Source organism: Thermobia domestica, chromosome 4 (assembly GCF_964235325.1).
Source record: "Thermobia domestica chromosome 4, izTheDome1.hap1.1, whole genome shotgun sequence".
Lineage (NCBI taxonomy): Eukaryota > Metazoa > Arthropoda > Insecta > Zygentoma > Lepismatidae > Thermobia > Thermobia domestica.
The window spans coordinates 299,765,850-299,785,253 of NC_137457.1; the positions used below are offsets into that span (position 1 = coordinate 299,765,850).

The window sequence follows — 19,404 nt, forward strand, 5'->3', positions numbered from 1 at the left end:
CCTTAAGCTGATCCTTAAGTTTGGGGAAGAGCCAAGAGTAGCAGGACCAATGATTCGGACTATAGGCAGGATGAGGCAGAACGTCAATAACACTTTGCCAGCAGATGAGACACTTTGATTTTTTCTGGCGGAGGAGAGGACGTGTGACGGTACTCCATCGACTGAAGTTTCGTTTCCGGGTCGTAATGATGTATCCATCACTCGTCGCCGGCGATGAGTGTTCCTGGGCTCGTAACCTTCAGCAGTCAGAAATTTAATGACAGACCGCTGTTTCAACCGGACGTCACCGCTGAATGCCATGGATTGCTCCATTATTCTGGAACGAGAAGAGATAGGAAGGTGAAACAAATGACATTCTATAGCTTAAACATCAGTGCATTAATTATAAACAGTTCAGAATGTTTGCAGTACTATTGGCCAAGTAGTGGGCTTGGAGGCATTACTTTCTAAAACACCCTCGTATTTAAATTAGAAGTTAAAAAGTGTTGTGTACGTACTTCACGTTGGTCTCTCGATCAGTTATTTTACGTGTTTTTAATATTTACAAATTAAATTTAAGTACTCTTAAATTTATATATATATATATATATATATATATATATATATATATATATATATATATATATATTATTTGAAACTATTGTAACGATTTAATTGCAACTTAAACTATATACAAAGCATCTTCATTTCAGTTTCATCACTGTCTATTTTGAAATAATTAAATTGAAGGAATACAGTTTGTTCCAATTAAATCGTCACAATAGTTTTAAACCGGCTTACACAATATAGCTTAAGTTGCAATTAAATCGTCACAATAGTTTTAAACCGGCTTAGACAATATAGCTTAAGTTGCAATTAAATCGTCATAATGGTTTTAAACCGGATTACACAATATAGCTTAAGTTGCAATTAAATTGTCACAATAGTTTTAAACCTGCTTACACAATATAGCTTAAGTTGCAATTAAATCGTCATAATAGTTTTAAACCTGCTTACACAATATAGCTTAAGTTGCAATTAAAATCGTCATAATAGTTTTAAACCTGCTTGCACAATATAGCTTAAGTTGCAATTAAATCGTCACAATAGTTTTAAACCTGCTTACACAATATAGCTTAAGTTGCAATTAAATTGTCATAATAGTTTTAAACCGGCTTAGACAATATAGCTTAAGTTGCAATTAAATCGGCATAATAGTTTTAAACTGGCTTACACAATATAGCTTACGTTTCAATTAAATCGTCACAATAGTTTTAAACCGGCTTACACAATATAGCTTAAGTTGCTGTTAAATCGTCAGAATAGTTTTAAACCGGCTCACACAATATGGCTTAAGTTGCAATTAAATCGTCATAATAGTTTTAAACCGTCTTACACAATATAGCTTAAGTTGCAGATAAATCGTCACAATAGTTTTAAACCAGCTTACACAATATAGCTTAAGTTACAATTAAATCGTCATAATAGTTTTAAACTGGCTTACACAATATAGCTTAAGTTGCAATTAAATCGTCATAATAGTTTTAAACTAGCTTACACAATATAGCTTACGTTGCAATTAAATCGTCATAGTAGTTTTAAACCGGCTTACACAATATAGCTTAAGTTGCAGTTAAATCGTCACAATAGTTTTAAACCCGCTTACACAATATAGCTTAAGTTGCAATTAAATCGCCATAAGAGTTTTAAAACGGCTCACACAATATAGCTTAAGTTGCAAATAAATCGCCATAAGAGTTTTAAAACGGCTTACACAATATAGCTTAAGTTGCAATTAAACCGCCATAATAGTTTTAAGTCGGCAAACTGCCTGGCTGTAGGCAGGAGGCATTGCAAGTAGTGTCACATGTTAGGGTAACTGGTCACTACTAGGAATTAACATTAGGCAGAGACTGATAAGTTTTTCCTTGATAATTAGTATATTGGAACACTGGTAAGAGTCTAGAAACATATATATTCTACACTATTGATATATGAAGCTTGATTTGGGATTAATACTGTACAGGGTGCTTGAAAAAGAACTCGCTAGTTTTAAGTATAAATTTAATTGGGAAATGAATGGAAACTTACATCAATGAGTACATATCATGAATGAGAATTCCTTCAAGTTTTGTTTAATTTTGGTAGACTTCAACGTGGGATTCATTTGTGGACCTGCACACGTCGAGACGATATTCTACTTGAAAGACTTATTTCCTTGAAAGACAGCCAATGACGGATAGTTTTTGCTGTAGGTGGTTCACCACCATACTGACGTCTAAAATTACGTTGCACTGTTATAACTGACTCAGTTTCTAGAAGCCAAATAACACATTGCGCTTTCTGTTGCGGAGTACATATTGTTGCTGAGTTGCTCTGCACTGCACGCCTGCCTGGACTGAATTGAGGAAACAGAGAAAAAAAACAGCATTGGTGCCGTCTCAAGGTCAAGCAGACCTGCCAACTGCAGGGGAGCCAAACTTGGAGAGTTGACGAATCAAACATAACAAACTAGAATAGTGTATGTCACTTTGTACAAATTCTAAGACACATTGAAACTAGGGAGTTCTTTTTCAAACACACTGTATGTTAGATTAAGTTTTGAATCAAGTATAGTTTTAATTGTAACGACAACTTTAATTTTTCAGCCACCGAGGACCTGAAGACTGGTGGAGTAGAAATGCAACCATTGAAGATTGGTTTGATGAAATGGTTGGACAGGCAAACATCATTAATCGCTTTGGAGGTGTTCGCATGGAAGATATAAGAGGTATGCATTTACGCAGAGATATTTGTGTATGTATTGTGTAAATTATCGACATGGTCCTCTATACGTATATGAGAAAATGAATATGTTCTAAAGAACGTAAAAACTCCGTAACTTTATTCTAGTTCTAGTAACATGAAGTTCAAGGATACGCTTTTTGGAACAATTCCTGTCGATTAAAGGAATTAGTGAGGTACATGATATTAATCGGCAATTTTAAGAAGGAAATGAAGACCGAAAACTTCAAAGTGAGTTTTTGAACTCCACAATGTTTCCTACATTATTTCCAAGCTTTGCTTTACCATAAGTGGTATAGTGTATAGTTCTCAAGTCCCAGTTCAAACTTGGAGATAATTGAATGAAAACCACTTGTATAGTGTTTTCTTCGATTTCTCAACACTTTGGTGTTTGGACTTATTCTCTTCTTAAATCTGACGATTTATATAAAAGGGAGCCGCGTTGTCGTAGTGGGTCCAACTATCAACCTCGGGTTTGATTCAAGATGGATGAGGAAATTATTTTCTGATCATACCTTCTTCCATTCAGGCTGAGAGGTACACTCAATCTCTGTAAAAATAGTGCCTGGCAGTTACGACAGCCACATCTGACTACATCACTTCCTCAACAGTATTATTACCAGCCAGCCCTTGAGTCTCGTATTATTTACTCTAAATGGGACACCCTTTTCCTTACCTTTTTCATGATAAAAAAAGGTTGAAAAGAATCTCGATGTTTTCTTAGCTTTATATACTGCGATATTTTATTGGTAATCTGTTTCGTCTGATCTACTTACCTACAGTATGATTGTACTTGTAACTAAATGAACGGTCTACAGCAACCCAGGAACTACAGATGATCATATCACATGAAGCAAGGAATAATGTTTACTTGTCATCTAAAATTCAATAGGGTAAGAACCCCTAATATGAGGATAGACACCTAAATTGAGACCCTTACCTATCTTGTGAAATAAGAGCTGCAATGTAGTGAAGCGAGCTAAAACAAAAGGAAATAGCCCATCACACACCGGAAGTCACGTAAGCTCGTTATGGGAGGGTTGTTAGTATAGTGGAGACTGGAAGAAATTGCGCCCCTACAAAGTTTTCTGAACATGCACACATCAGGTGCTGAAAATGAAGAAGGTAAATTGATATTCATTTTATCTTTAATTTTTTTTATACCAGTGAATATGCGTATTGCAACATGTAATGAGTTACAGGTTTTCTTCCACTTATATTTGAGATGGCGTTAGTCATTTGTTTATCGATCGAATGTCTTATTATGAGACCCTTAACGGGTTCAGTATATGAGACCAGTCTCATAATGTGACCCGTATAGTAATATTGGGTCTTAGGAGTTCATTTCTATCGACATTTCTGTATTCACAAAGTAGTCTCTTTAGTCTCTTAGACTTACAAGGGAACATCTTATATTGATAGTAGCATTGCCAATGAAACAAAGTGCAATTGATAGAGGAATGAAGAAAAGTGAGAAATCCAAAGTTTTACGGACCGACACCCAGAAACACAGGAGATACAGAGGAAAGAAGGATATAGAATCATGTGAAGATAGCAATGCAAAAGATACACTGACACAGAAATAACTTCAAAATGATGAAAGTAATCAAAATGGCATTTACACAACAGTATAGTAAGGAAACACTGTACCCCAAGATATGCTCAATAACATCATATGTAATGCAGTGTTGCCAACTGAGCAGAAAATGAAGATTTGTTAAATGGCACGGAACACAAATTATAACATCCAGAAAATCTAATTATGAGTAGAACCCTACCTGTGGCGTCTTGATGTACAGTGTTGTCAACGTTTGAAGCTAGGCCTACATGAATTCTTATATGAATCTTGGATGTAGAAGAGTACATACAGTACACGATTCGAACTAGTTGAAACCAAAATATGATACGACAAACAAGAATATAATCACTGAAGTACGAAAATAAAGGACGAAGCACAGTGTCGAAGCAGGTTTTCCCAAGTGGAAATCAGAATAATATTAAACACAACACACAAAACTTTATATAGGAATTCATATAGGCCTATCTTCAAACGTTTACAACACTGTACATCAAAACATCACAGGTATGGTTCTACTCATAATTAGATTTTCTAGATGATATAATTTGTGTTCCGTGCCATTTAACAAATCTTCATTTTCTGCTCAGTTGGCAACACTGCATTACATATGATGTTATTGAGCATGTCTGTGGTTACAATGTTTGCTTACTATACTGTTGTGTAAATGCCATTTTGATTACTTTCATCATTTTGAAGTTATTTCCGTGTCAGTGTATCTTTTGCATTGCTATCTTCATATGATTCTAGATTCTTCTTTCCTCTGTATCTCCTGTGTTTTTGAGTGTCGGCCAGTAAAACTTTGGATCTCTCACTTTTCTTCACTTCTCTGTCGATTGCGCATTAGGCAATGGTTTGATTAGGCAATGCTACTATCAATATAAGATGTTCCCTTGTTAGTCCTGTGTATATAGAGCCAGTGATTTCGTTGGCATTGTACTGTCGTTTGGGACATATCTTCTCATTTGGTACATATTTGAACATTAAAAGAAGTGATCAAAAGTCGTTGCAGTTTATGCACAAAAAAGTGTAAAATTATACAGTGCGTATACTCTAAAGTTGAAGAAAGTGCGTTAGATTGAAAGATTTATATTTTTAGGATTTGGCTTAAAGACAGTGTTGAATGATGAATTAATAAAATAACTCTTTTAAGAGTACACAAAAAGCCGGGGTCTCTTTAGATACCCTTCATAAAAATGACAGTGTAGCAACTTTGGTCAAATTTTTCAATATCTTTTTTTTATTGTTATATTTTTATGTATTCCAATAGTTTGTATCAAAAATTAGACATTTCACAGAATATATTAAAGTCACAACAGTGTTCGTTTATGCTATAATTAAACAGTATATAGCATCTTAACTTTTAGGGTCTCATATTTGAGGTTCTTACCCTATTAGTATATGGGATAAATGAAAGATATTAATTCTTAGTCACATTGGCAAGACCTTTTCATACGGCTTTACATTACTTATTAATAATGTTGGTTTGGTTGTTCTTAAACAGAGACAGTCAAGTAGCCAAAATAGCATTTACTTCTAGAATTTCTTCTATTAACCAGTAAATTACTATATACTGCAATGTGATTTATCGCAGGATTTCTTCTAGAAAATTTACGTTATGTATAATGGAGTGTATTGGAAAATCGCAAGTATGGATCTCATTGTGTGATTTCTTGATTGACAGTTAAATAGTGAAAATCAATAGTGGCTCTTGAAGGAAATAATATAATGCATTCGCTACAAGCTAAGAAATGAAATAAGAGTATAAAGTGGATTATTAATTTAAGTTGTTTTAGTTATTTTAACGTATTGATATGACTTATTTACTTTTTAATTTTGTTTTTCACATTATATTATAAACATTCTTTATATGCTGTAAGTAATAAAGAACTTTAATAAGCATATAACAGATACATCTCTTTTGGTGTGGGGGAGAAGGTTGCTTGGGGGAACAGTCACCCATTTGTCCCCTCCTCAACGACTCCTCTGGTGATACCACAATAATTTTGTTTAATTTTTGGTGGGGAGAAGTCGTTGGTGAACTCAGTGTGAAGGGAGGAGGAGAAATCATGTGTGGAAGAAACACTGATTTGTTGACAATCCGATTATCATTGTTTGGAGAACAGGAGCCTTTTTACAAAGTAGAAGCCATTATATGTATTTTAAGAATTGAAGAATCTCTAATGCTTTTCTTAAGGTTGAACTACATAAGCGGCAAGAGTAATAAAGTAAAGTAACTGGCTCGTCTGTGAGGTAGCTGCATTGCTAAGGAGAAAAGGATCATCTAGGTATGTTTTACCACTGCGCTATCGCCTAGAGAACTTGATTAATGGACCATTATTATTTTTCATAACTAAATTGAATTGTAATTAACATAAACCACATGTATTAAGAATAATTTTGTTGTTTTCAGGATTGAGAGTTCCATTCTTGAGAGTTGGCTGGAACAGACAGTTTCTGATGATGAGAGAATTTGGGTTCATCTACGATTCTTCAATGGCAGCACCATTCTCTGATCCTCCTCTTTGGCCTTATACTTTGGATCATAAAATCCCGCACACTTGCACAGGCAATAACCAACGATGCCCATCAAGATCTTATCCTGGAATCTGGGAAATGGTCATGAATCAGTTGTCAGTTGAGGTGAGTTCTTTGTTAATTAATTATTCTGTTAATATGCATTATAGACTAACTATCTTGTGCAGTTAAAAATATTTGTTATCAAACACTATTTCTAATCTCAAAGAACATTACGTGAGTCACGAGTTTATAGTAAACGGTTTCTATGCGTTTAATCAAAAGTTCCGACGTAGCTTGCATGACATTTGCACGATCAGAACATCAGAATAGCATTCAAGAGTCCTTTGATATAATTGCGGTCATGGTTGACCAGAAACCTGTAGAGTCAATAGAGGAAATTTTTTTCACATACATTCTGGGCCTTATGCAAAGTCGTTCTGAAGCGTGATTAGCGCCATACTAATGAGCTCGGCTACCATATGTTTCATGCAGTAGTCAGACCTATAGTAAGACTCTAATCATATGTCAAAACGACTCTGCATAAGGCGGCCGAGCCTAGAAGATATTTCGAACAATAAAGCAGTTTCAGTGACATCGCAAAACTATCCTCAAAGCTCTGATAGAATACTTTCATAATACATGACCCACTATACAATCTATATATACGTTTTACCGCAATAAGAGAATCCCTGCAGATGTGAAATTCAGATCTGGCTTCTGCATCTGTCTGATATGACTAGAGAGCGGATTTTAAGGTGCAGCACCTTTTCTAAAATTGTAGTTGTTATAACAGCCAAAGTTCAAAATATGCATTTTCGGGCATAAAACGAACTGAAATAAACGCACTTTTTTGCATCTTTTTCGTGAATGTTGCACTTTTTTTTTTACTAGATCAATAACATTTTCCCTTTTTCACTTCTTTTAGCCTTCAGCGCCTTTATTGTCTTTTTTTTCTGTCTTTTTTTTTAATGGACAGAATAATATGTTTTATTTTTGGTCTGGTTTACACATAATACACTATAAATTTAGACACAATCTTGACGGATTTGCTAGGGACAAATTTGAACTGAATTTGAGAAACAATTAGGACGTAGAAACCGTTGCAACAAGTGAATTTCTTATCAATGTGCTTATAAGATATGCCCCACTGATTTCCGATCGATGTCGAGCAAAGTTTCTCCACATACAAGGATCTCCTGAGCTCCAAGCGGCAGAAACTATCATTAGAAAATATAGAAATGTGCGTAATGAAGTATAACCCGTTTCTGGAAACCCAGTAGTATGTAACGGTTTCTAAAGCTACAATATTGCAAAATTAATGTTTTCTTTTTTAAAATACCGAGTTGGTTTTAACCACAAATTTTATTAACAGGAATGTTGAATATTGTACAAGTTTATGAGATAAAACAATTTTGCAATTTATGTAAAATATTTAGAGTCAAGATTTTAACAATATTTGCTAGTGTAATGAATAAAATATGTTCATGTAACTGTACACTATAGCACTTAATAAAGATATCTTATTAGCACCTTTTTGCACATTTTAGAGTGATTTTTCAGCACCTTTGATTCCCTTTTTCCTACCACATTTTTGCACCTTAAAATCCGCTCCCTAGTAATGACTCTCGTTGCAGGGCGGTGGCTTGCCTCCTATCTGTATACCATTGCATTTATTGGGTGTGACTGTATAATATTTAGACTCGAGAGCAATACCTTTCTTCGTTCATGAGATATTCGATATTATATCAACGCCTTTACCACTTTCAAAAGCGTTTCACGTAAAAACGATCACATTTTTTGGCCAATGTTCATTAGACATTTTTTGCTTAAGTTCATGTCTACTATTATCACCAGTTTGTCGGGGTACCACCAGGGGTAAAAGTGAGGGGAACGCTTGGGATGCCGTCCCTTCACCTGTAAGAAATATGTACGGCGTCCCACCAGTTCCTAAAAATTACAATGGGCAAAGATTAGTGATGGGCAGTGGGAATATTCCCAGTGGGAAGGAATTTAAAAAATGGGAATATTCCCGGGTTTTTTCCCTGGCCTATAAATTCCCGGGAAGGAATTTATTTCAATTTATTTACTTGATCTTCCAAATTATAAGAACCATATGACTAATTACTTTATTTTAATATATTATGATTTACCTCTAGGTTTTAAAGAATTTGGAGGTTAAAAAATTAAAAATTATTTGACGGTACTTTATATAACTAATAATATGATTTGTTAAGTTCCATTTCTATTTGCACTAAAAAGTAAGATAATTGTTTAGAATTGGGGGGCCAAAACTAGCAAAAAGTAGGATGATTTATGGAAGAAATGAGTTGATAGTGATGTTCAAGTAGTCAAAAAAGTATCGAAAACATTTTTTTAGGGCAGTAGGGTATTTATACAAAACGGAAAGGTAAGTGGAAGCGATTTATGTGAGAAAAGGAAGTGAATTGTTGGTAACGAAGATAGAAAACAACGTGCCATGCGGGGATCTAACCCGCCTTCATTCGCTAACGCTCGCTCTGCAACGCTGTCTGAATTTAATGTTGGTAACGTAATTTAACGCTTCAAACCATAAAACAAACGCATCGGAATAGAATATCGGAAAAAAGTAGGTGCAAAAGCTGGCCTCCAATGCTAAAGAACAGCCAAAATTAGCAAAGTACTAATTTACAAATGATAAAATGGAATCATTTTGTAAAGTAATTTAGAATTATGTAGAAATAGAAGTGAAGTACTATTAATAAACCCTGAACCACCATTAGTAATAGACGTCGGGCTATCTACTCTCTTTGACTCGAATTTCTGAAGAAGTACTCGGACTTCTTTTACATGTGAATTAACGTATGGAATTTCGAGAAATAGGTAGAATGAAAGGTCGTGTATGGCAATGTTACGGCTAAAATATAAAGATAAGTAAGTATCTTGCAAATTTTGTGAACATAAATATGTATGCGCAAATGTTGATAAATTGGTGAGACATGTATCTTCTAGCATTTACCCAATCTAACTGGTTTATAACATTTATAAATTTAATGTGTTTATAATACCAGTAAAAGAGTCAAGTTGAGCAAATCCACTTACATATAAATTTAAACTGTTACTGTATAATTTACTATATAATTTTTTCACACATATTTAATTGATAGAACATATTGTAAATAAATATATATTTATGCGTACTTTCTAAATATAATAAAGTGTTAATAAAGTAACATAGTACCGTTCAGAATATACATTTTAAAGAATCCTCTGTGGACAACAGTAATAATATGCTGTGATATAAAAATTAATTCAACTTTGAAATCATAATATAGTAATAGAATGCAATTTTCTTTCTGATTGAACATAAATTCCCGGATAAATTCCCATTTTGGGAATCTTCCCGGGAATATTCCCGAAAAATATCTTCCCGGGAATTTACTCATCACTAGCAAAGATAGGTAGGGGGATGGCGTGACGTCCCGCTACCTACCTTTTCAAATCCACTTTTCCCCTACTTATCACCCTCGTATTATAAACACTCCCATCTGCAATAGAACATTTTTCAATTAGCACAAGACAAGCATTAACCTCTGCTTCTAGCAACCCCACTTCTTACTGACATTGTACTTGTCCAGCTTTCAGAATACTTTAATATATTCTATTAAATATATTTCAGAATATTTGAACAGAGGTAACCAACTTTAGAAATGGAGGCTAATTATCGTAGCGTTGCAAAATTCTTTTATGTCTGTGTGTTAATTATTTTATGTGCAGTAACCACATCAGCTTATGCTAATAACATATCAAAGTAAGAAATATCTTTATCATTCAGTTTTCAGTATTTGAAAGTATTGTTTCTATCAAAGTACATAAGATTAAAAACATAATGCTTGACTACTTAGTTGTAGGAAGGTTAGTTGTTATTAAACTATAATTGTAAACATAATTCTTTCGTTCCTTTCAGGGTTATACATGTGCCATGGTTGACAGCTGTCCTCCTCACCTGTCTGGAGATGAGATCTACAAAATGTTGATACACAATTTCAAGCGTCATTACGACAGCAACCGAGCACCTTACGGATTATATTTCCATACAACGTGGTTTAAAAGATTAGAAAATGTTAACGCTTTTATAGTAAGTTAATCTCTAGAAATATTTATAATCTGTAAAAATACAAATAAACAATAGTTCTCTACAAATAGTTAAGAAAATTAGAAAATTAAAATGGTAACTCACTTATATAGTAATCGTCATGGACACTCTTCCATTACCGCCAGTGTCTTTCTTCAAAGATTCTATACCGGGGTGCACAGTGGTTTAGTGGTAGAGCGCTTACTTCTGGTGCCCTAGTTCGATCCCCGGCCAAGTAATGATGGACAACACCGTGTCCGTGGGTTTTCTTGGTTTACTCCTGTTTCTTCCCACTTTTTCATTCTACCAATTGTTCCATCATCATTCAGTTGCTATCATCAATGTCTCCCTTATCTTAAAGGGCATAATTGTGGGACGTTAAACTGAAAGATTTCATTTCATTTCAAAGGTTATATGAGTTTCTGTCCCCAACAGTTTGTTCGATTTGCTATAAGAACTATCATCTTGAATGCTTTTTCAGCATGATGAATATAAAACCTATTTCTCAAAATACTCATTCTGAATATGAAAACTATTTCTCAAAATACTAATGCTGAATATGAATGTTATTTCTTACAATACTCATGCTGAATATGAAAGCTATTTCCCAAAATACTCATGCTGAATATGAAAGCTATTTCTCACATTACTCATGCTGAATATCAAAGCTATTTCTCAAAATACTCATGCTGAATATGAAAGTTATTTCTTAAAACAGTCATGCTAAATATGAAAGTTATTTCTCACAATACTCATGCTGAATATGAAAGCTATTTCCCAAAATACTCATGCTGAATATGAAAGCTATTTCCCAAAATACTCATGCTGAATATGAAAGATGTCTTTCAGAATATTGATGCCCAATATCAAAGCTTTTCCTCAAAGTACACATGCTGAATATCAAAGCTATTTCTCAAAATACTCATGCTGAATATGAAAGCTATTTCTCAAAATACTCATGCTGAATATGAAAGCTATTTCTCACATTACTCATGCTGAATATCAAAGCTATTTCTCAAAATGTCCAGGCTGAATGTGAAAGCTATTTCTCAAAATACTCATGCTGAATATGAAAGCTATTTCTCACATTACTCATGCTGAATATCAAAGCTATTTCTCAAAATGTCGAGGCTGAATGTGAAAGCTATTTCTCAAAATACTAATGCTGAATATCAAAGCTATTTGTTAAAATGCACATGCTGAATATGAAAGCTATTTCTCAAAATACTCATGCTCAATATGAAAGTTATTTCTTAAAACACTCATGCTAAATATGAAAGTTATTTCTCAAAATACTCACGCTGAATATGAAAACTATTCTGAAAATACTCATACTGAATATGAAAATTATTTCTTAAAACATCTTCAGCTCGAATGACCTTGGTTCCATTTCTAATATGACTTCTTAACCGCATGTGGTTCGGTTCCCAATTTAAGCTGTAGGTTTACCGTTAAACTTCAAAACAACCTTTCTGAAATATTGTTATAGACAACTGTTTTCTTATATTTACGCCCAGTATATCTACGTCTTCTAGGACTTTTGCTAAGATTCCTTCGTTGCTTTTTTGTTTCCTCCGTCAAAGTCTCTTCTCTCTCCATACTTACGTTACAAATGCTTCAGTTGTTTTTTCGTAGATGTTTCCTGATATATATATGCTACGTACATTACAATAGTCAACCCTAAACCCTCTACTGAGCCTTTTCTTTAAATCTTACTTTGTGAAGTAGGCCACAAAATATTATTGTTTGACAATATCTATCCTTACTTTTGTTTTTTCTGCTTACGTATGACAACACGGGGTATCTACAAGTAGTCATTTGTTCTATTTTCCCCCTCCAAATTGTTCAGTTGACACAGTTCCTTTTTCTCAGTCTAATAAAGTTGTTTTGTATAATCTTAGTAACATAAATTTAGGTTGACAAGTGTTACCAGATTCATTTTAAAAATCTACTGTAATAATCTTACTCTAACACACAATTCAGAACATGGATATTAGAAAAAAAAGTTAATGCATAGCAAGACAATTCATAAGACTGTGTACGAACTATATTTTCATATATCATGATTCAAAGGTTTTCCTTTTAAAATAATATTAATGCATTTCTGGTAAGATTATATGTAATTTTAGTACCCTGTAAGGACTAAAGATGTCATAAATATTTAAAGTTTTCTTATTAGCATTTCGTACATAATAATATGCTTCGCTTTTTTCATTTTGTTGTAGAAATTTTTGGATGAAATGGTGAAGATGCCGGACGTATGGTTTGTTACCAATTGGCAAGCCATTCAGTGGATGAGAGAGCCTGTTGCTAGCAACCAATTGAACACTTTTGAGCCTTGGAATTGTAAACGACAGGTGAGTGTGTATGTAAAATAAAGACTCTACAAGGAAACAATATATGCTTACTTTATCCTTTTATTATCCATTTTTAGTTTATTCCGCAAATGTGATAGACAAGCAAAATTGGTTTTAATTGACTATTCTTGCAGAAGTTATGTGAGTAACCATCTTGCGATGTAACAGTAACAGGACGATCACGATGGTTTTAGAACATGCAACTAAATTTATGAAAGTGATCAAGTTAGGGAAGTGGCCATTGTTTAATTGTACTGGTATTATAATATTAACTTCATTTGATTATTTCTTTTTCAAAACAACTGTGAAATAGAAGATAAAACATAGCATTCAAATCTTAAAAAGTGGTATAACATAAAGTTTAGAAGAGTACTATGAAAGAAAGCTTAGAAAGCGCTTTCAAATAAAGTTTAGAAAGTATTATGAAATAAACTTTAAAAAGTGCTGTGAAATAAATCTTATAAAGTAGTATGACAAAGCTTAGAAAGAACTATGAAATAAAGCTTAGTAATTGCTTTGAAATAAAGTTTAGAACGTATTCTGAAATACAGCTTAGAAAATGCTGTGAAATAAATCTTAAAAAGTGCTATTGACATAAAGCTTAGAAAGTAACTTACTATCAGATAAAGCTTAAAAGTAGTTATGAAAAAATGTTAGAAAGTGTTACGAAGTAAAGATTAGAAAATATTTACGAAACTTAACAAGTGTTATGAAATAAAGCTTTAATTTCATGTTACAATTTTCACCTGACAAATACAACATGATTAATTTGTCACAATATGATTATATCGTATTTCTAAGCTAAAACATGACCTGTATTTAAGCTAAAACACGATTGTAATATTTTTAACATTAAATATGATTTGATAAATTTCTAAGATAACCGTCATAGTGATGTACTGGGTATTAGGGTAAAGATTGTTACCAACGGAACAAGATTTGATATTGTCCAAACTTGAAAAGGTATCTTGAAAGTAACGTCTTGTCTTGGAAAGTGAATTTTTCGAACATGATAATACTATATTCTCAGCCATTAACATTTTTATAAAAAATTTTTCATCTGTAAACATGGTTATAAATTGTCTCTCAGCTGTAACCAGATTATGGCGTATTGGCAATCTGTATATCTGAATATATAAACAGGCTTAAGGGATAGTATTTCTCAGCTGTAAAGATGATTATGACATATCTCTCAGCTGTAAACAGTGTTATAATATTCCTCAGCTGTAACATGATAAGGACGAGTTTTTGGCTGTGGACATGATTATGATCAGCGTCTCAGTTGTAAACCTGATTTTGATACATTCCTTATCTGCTACCCTGATTACATCCCAGTTGTAATCCTGATGGATATATATTTCTAAATTGTTAGCATATTCACAATTTATTTCTCAACTTCAAATACCATTATGTCTAATTCCTCGGCTTTAAACTTTGTTGTGGAGAATATCCTAACTGTAAATTAGATTAACAGATTGCAACTTTAGCCTATGGTATCAATAATCATGTCATAAACTCAGGTGTTGGTTGATCCCATATACTAAAGTTTGCTACTTCTTAATTTACGTATGTATGTCTATAATTGCATCTCTCTATATAAGCTCTGTATCCTCATGTGAAGTCGAAAACTTGACTACGTGTAGTAATCATTCGGTCACAATATAATTTATTATAATCAATTATTGAAATTAATTTTCCAACTTCATGATTCATTAGATTTAAGTATACCTAGGTATATATACACCTTACCTTAATCTTTAACAATAATAATAGGTTATTTTGCAATTTTTTTCAGTTTGATCCTCAAGAAAGAGCTTGCAATATCCCGAAGGCCTGTAAATTACATAGTCGAGTTTTAAGAACTGATCGTTATCTCCACACATGCTACGAATGTCCTCAACAATATCCATGGATAAGGAATGAATTTGGACTTGATATTTAACTGATGTTTACAGACTCTTCAACACAATGATTATTTCTAGTATTATTATAATTAAATTTAAATTGGAATGAGTTTAAACAAAAATCGAAAATGTTTCCTTTCTTCAATGGTTACAAAAATGTTGAGAAGTTATTTGAATGTAAGTTTTTTTCCAAAAGGAAATAAGTCATTACTTTTGTTGATAAATTAAGCTCTGTGTTGTATGTAATTCTCAATCGTATCCATATTATGTCCGCTGCATTAATTCCAGATAGATTATGTTAGATTCATGCAGCTTACTTTTTCTATAATCATGATTTCCGAACCTTATCTGACTCCTATTATTTTCCAAAGAATTTTGAAATGTTCTTAAGTCAAAACGCTTTTAATGATCTTACTGCCACCGTAATCCATTTCAGAATTTCTCTCCAATCGGCAAATGTTTTAGGTTCATACTTTTATATATAATCAACAAAGAAACTAAAAATATATAGACGTGGATATCCGTAACCGCGGTGACCACTACTGATACATCTCAAAGTCATCACAATTCTAGACTGCACGGGAGAAACCGTATACTTTAAAAAAAAAAAAAAATACAGGTTTCCAGGAAACGATTTTTTATTTTACCAAGCATAAGTGTGAATCACCTATACTAACAGTACCAAGACGCGATTATTCAACTCACGTTTAGAATTGATTTATTCCAAGTTAACCGGAGGTAGAGCATGACACATAGAACTCCAAGTTTGACTTACCTCCTTTTGGCCAATTTCTGACACACTATTTCTCCCGCCCAGTCTAGAATTGTAACCTTCATTTCATTTTTAGATTGGTTGTGTTTTAAGAGTGTTAAGTATGTATTGTAATATAAGCTATTTTAGAAGAATCACGCGGAAACAATAGTGTAGGATCATTGACAGGTGACAATACTATAAATTCACTTATCAGATAATCTATGTTCTATGCTCTATCTGAAATTTGACTATAATTTTCACGTTCCGAGCAAATATACAACAAAATACACAATCCTGAGATTTTTTCACACTTCTCTCATTTTGTAAGTTTGTTTTTCTCAAACTTTTACTTTTTATTTTCCTTGGTTTTGTTTATCATCTTCTATTAATTTAATTTTTGTTAGATTTCGCTTTCGCTTTTACTTGCGACGACAATATTACACTTCCAAGTAATGTCCTATACGTTAATTATCACAAACTTTTCAGACAGTTCTTATGTCAACAATCATTATTACCAACACAAAATGTCGGAACTAGTTCTAGCTTCAATAGTCGTCATCAGTCAAGGATGTTATAAAATAGAGGACCTGCCCATACGTATCTTCAACCTATGAGCTCAGTGAAGCCAAAAAACAACTGAGCATCGTCTGAGCCGGCACGTCTGATTGGCCACTCTCGTTTCCGCCATGTTTGTTGGCTCGAAACATTGCTATCTTAGTGGCGCGGAGCGGGCAGAGTAGGTGTGGCGAAGCTGTGACGTATGGCTTCACGATTTTGTTGTATCGGCAGATCCTCTATTTTAAAACATCCTTGTCATCAGTGCTCATAGGTTTCCTTTAAGTAAATTTCCCTTCACTGACACAAAATTTCTGTTTTCTTATGAAATTTTCCCTAGTCTGTTGAGCGTTCAATTCCTATGACAAGTTGTGTGATAAGGTTAATTTAGATATATTGAAGGAACTGCCAATCACATTTGCTTTTGGCTTCTATTTCTTTTAAGTTTTCCTTCACTTTACAAAGTACGAACAATGGGCAGCTAAAAGGAATACACTATTCTTAATTCTGAAATTTAATTCTTTTAGTTTTTTTTTGTTTGACTGGATTTAAGTCCTAAGTGACAAACAAACACTTAAAAACCCTTTATTAAAAAAAAAAATTAAAAATAGGGGCTATTACATTTGAGAAATTGCAAACTGTACCTTCTACCCAGCAAAATAACTAGGCTAGTTGTCTCCCGGAGCAAGAATTCCGTCCCCTGATCAACCAAATCAAGACATTCCATCAAATATTTGCAAAATTTTGCGCCCTCCCAATCCGGCACTTGAGGCACAAGTGTCATTTGCATTTGCCCCCCACTAGTTACGTCACTGCTTCTACCTATTATAAATGCCTATTATTTAATGAGAGTATAATCTGTGGTCTCCTTTCTTGAATTCTTCTGTGTAATCGGGACTCATATCTTCATTATTAAGCACGTTTCTACAGGGATAAAACAGACCAAAGAGTGCCTATTAGGCTCCTAGGAAATCAGGCAATCCTATTAACATCCAATAATACCTTTAATATTTCTTCGTACAGTGTTCTAACGTTTTTTTTAATGAGCGCAAAGAAGTTCTGTATACGTTTCATTTGTCAACTCGTGACCAATATTTTCCCTATGTCGTTGGTTTCAATGTATTTACAAGAGGTGAAACACTACAATACTGTGTTCTATATGGGTGAGGTTAGATTTACATCAAAGTTGCACCACCCGAGTGTGACGTAATGTCACATGGTATTATCATTCGGGCAAAGGTGTGGAATAAAACGAGCCGTGCGGGACTTCTCACCCTCTTCGCTTGCTGATGCTCGCTCAGCTATGTTTCATAACGTAAGTAAACCACTTTTTTTTTAATCAATAAAGTTTTGTGTGAAAAGTGGACTCATTACCACGTGACATTATGTCACGACTGGATGGTGCAACTTCAGTGTAAATTTAACTACAGCTGTTCTTTACGTTGCTATTTGATTGCGCTAGTATTTTGTTTTTCTTCTAAGTGGAAACACAATGCATTTACTTCTTCGGTTTATAACTACAGAGCACATGTTGAATAGTTTAATACGTAACTTTTTCACAGACATCCTTTGGTTTAAAAACACAAATAGATTGTGCTTATCAGGGATAAGTGATGTTATTAATTTCAAGACTTTTAACACCGTTTATCATACACGTAGTTAGAAACTAAAACAATCCGAAGCCTATTTGTTCCGTTCGTTGAATTATTTTTTTCCCAAGGTGTTTCACGATTTTACTTTTAGTTATGACACAATTAATGAAATGCAGTTGAACAATATGGATTTAGAAAATTTATGGGTAAAATATATTGACTTCAAAAAGAGTGACGTCAAAGAAACTTACTTATAGGCGACATACCTTTACCTAAAACAATGATGTAGAAGTAATCAAATAGACCCTGTTACTATTAAATAAAGATATCCTCTATTTTTATTGTCTCAGGTTTAGTTGACGGACTTTATATATTAACCACACCCACGTAGCAGCAACTTTTTAGTACAAAAATGGGAATATTTCATTGCGTATTTGGCCAAAGCTTATAGTCTCTTTTGGTTCAAAGCCATGTGGAGATGGTAACTTAATATTACCACAACCATGTGTGCTTCTGACAGACACCAACGAATTTTCAAGACTAGTATGTAATTTTATTATAACTTTGTAACTAAGTATAAAAGAAGTCATTTTAAAGCTATTAAGGACAAAATAAAAATTATAACCTTATAGTATTTTTAAACAATATTTTGCTTGAGTATTGAAAAGTGTATACAAAAAAAATTTTACATGATGTGTTGAAAGAGCTATGTTAAGTCTCCTATGATTCTCTAGGTTTCAATTCAGTTCATTTGTACGTACAGTACGTACATTTAGGCTACTGCAGAGAAATTAAATTCCTTAATTCAACACTGAACTACTTGTGTTCCAATCTTGTAAATTTTTTGTCTTCTGTAGAAACCAGCTGTGAAATTATGTGTTTTGTGTAAAATACAACATGGCATTGTCTTGGAACTTATCTGTAATGATATTATGATCTCTTTTTCCAGTAATGTTGTTATAGAAATAAATTATTATGATTATTTCAATTGTTGTATCTTTATTATAAAAAGAAAATGTCTTTCTGTGAGTAGGCAATTAAACAGACGATTTTTTTTTTTTTTAATCATTTTGAGGTAGACACTATGTTTCGAAAGTTATTTCAAACAGGACAGCTGTTTTCCCGACCCCTAAGACAATCGATCCGACACGATTATCGGTCATTTTAGATATTTTATTTTTCATCCCTTCTCACGTACCAAGCTGATGGGGCCAGAATGTACCATTACAGTCAGTGTAATGATTTTTTTTGGAGGGGTCCAATCTTTTCTGA

General features: G+C 33.4%; 1 protein-coding gene across 1 annotated transcript in view; it reads left to right on the forward strand.

Annotated features, from left to right (window-relative positions):
- Positions 1-19,120, forward strand: part of ChLD3 (Chitin and LDLR binding deacetylase 3) — a 115,810-nt gene extending 96,690 nt beyond the window's left edge. The window contains exons 7-11 of the mRNA XM_081756347.1: positions 2,628-2,749; positions 6,753-6,982; positions 10,803-10,973; positions 13,196-13,327; positions 15,123-19,120. Of these exons, the coding sequence (XP_081612473.1) occupies positions 2,628-2,749; positions 6,753-6,982; positions 10,803-10,973; positions 13,196-13,327; positions 15,123-15,269 (802 nt within the window). The 3' untranslated portion in view covers positions 15,270-19,120. The remainder of the gene's footprint in view (positions 1-2,627; positions 2,750-6,752; positions 6,983-10,802; positions 10,974-13,195; positions 13,328-15,122) is intronic.
- Positions 19,121-19,404: the final 284 nt, after the last annotated feature.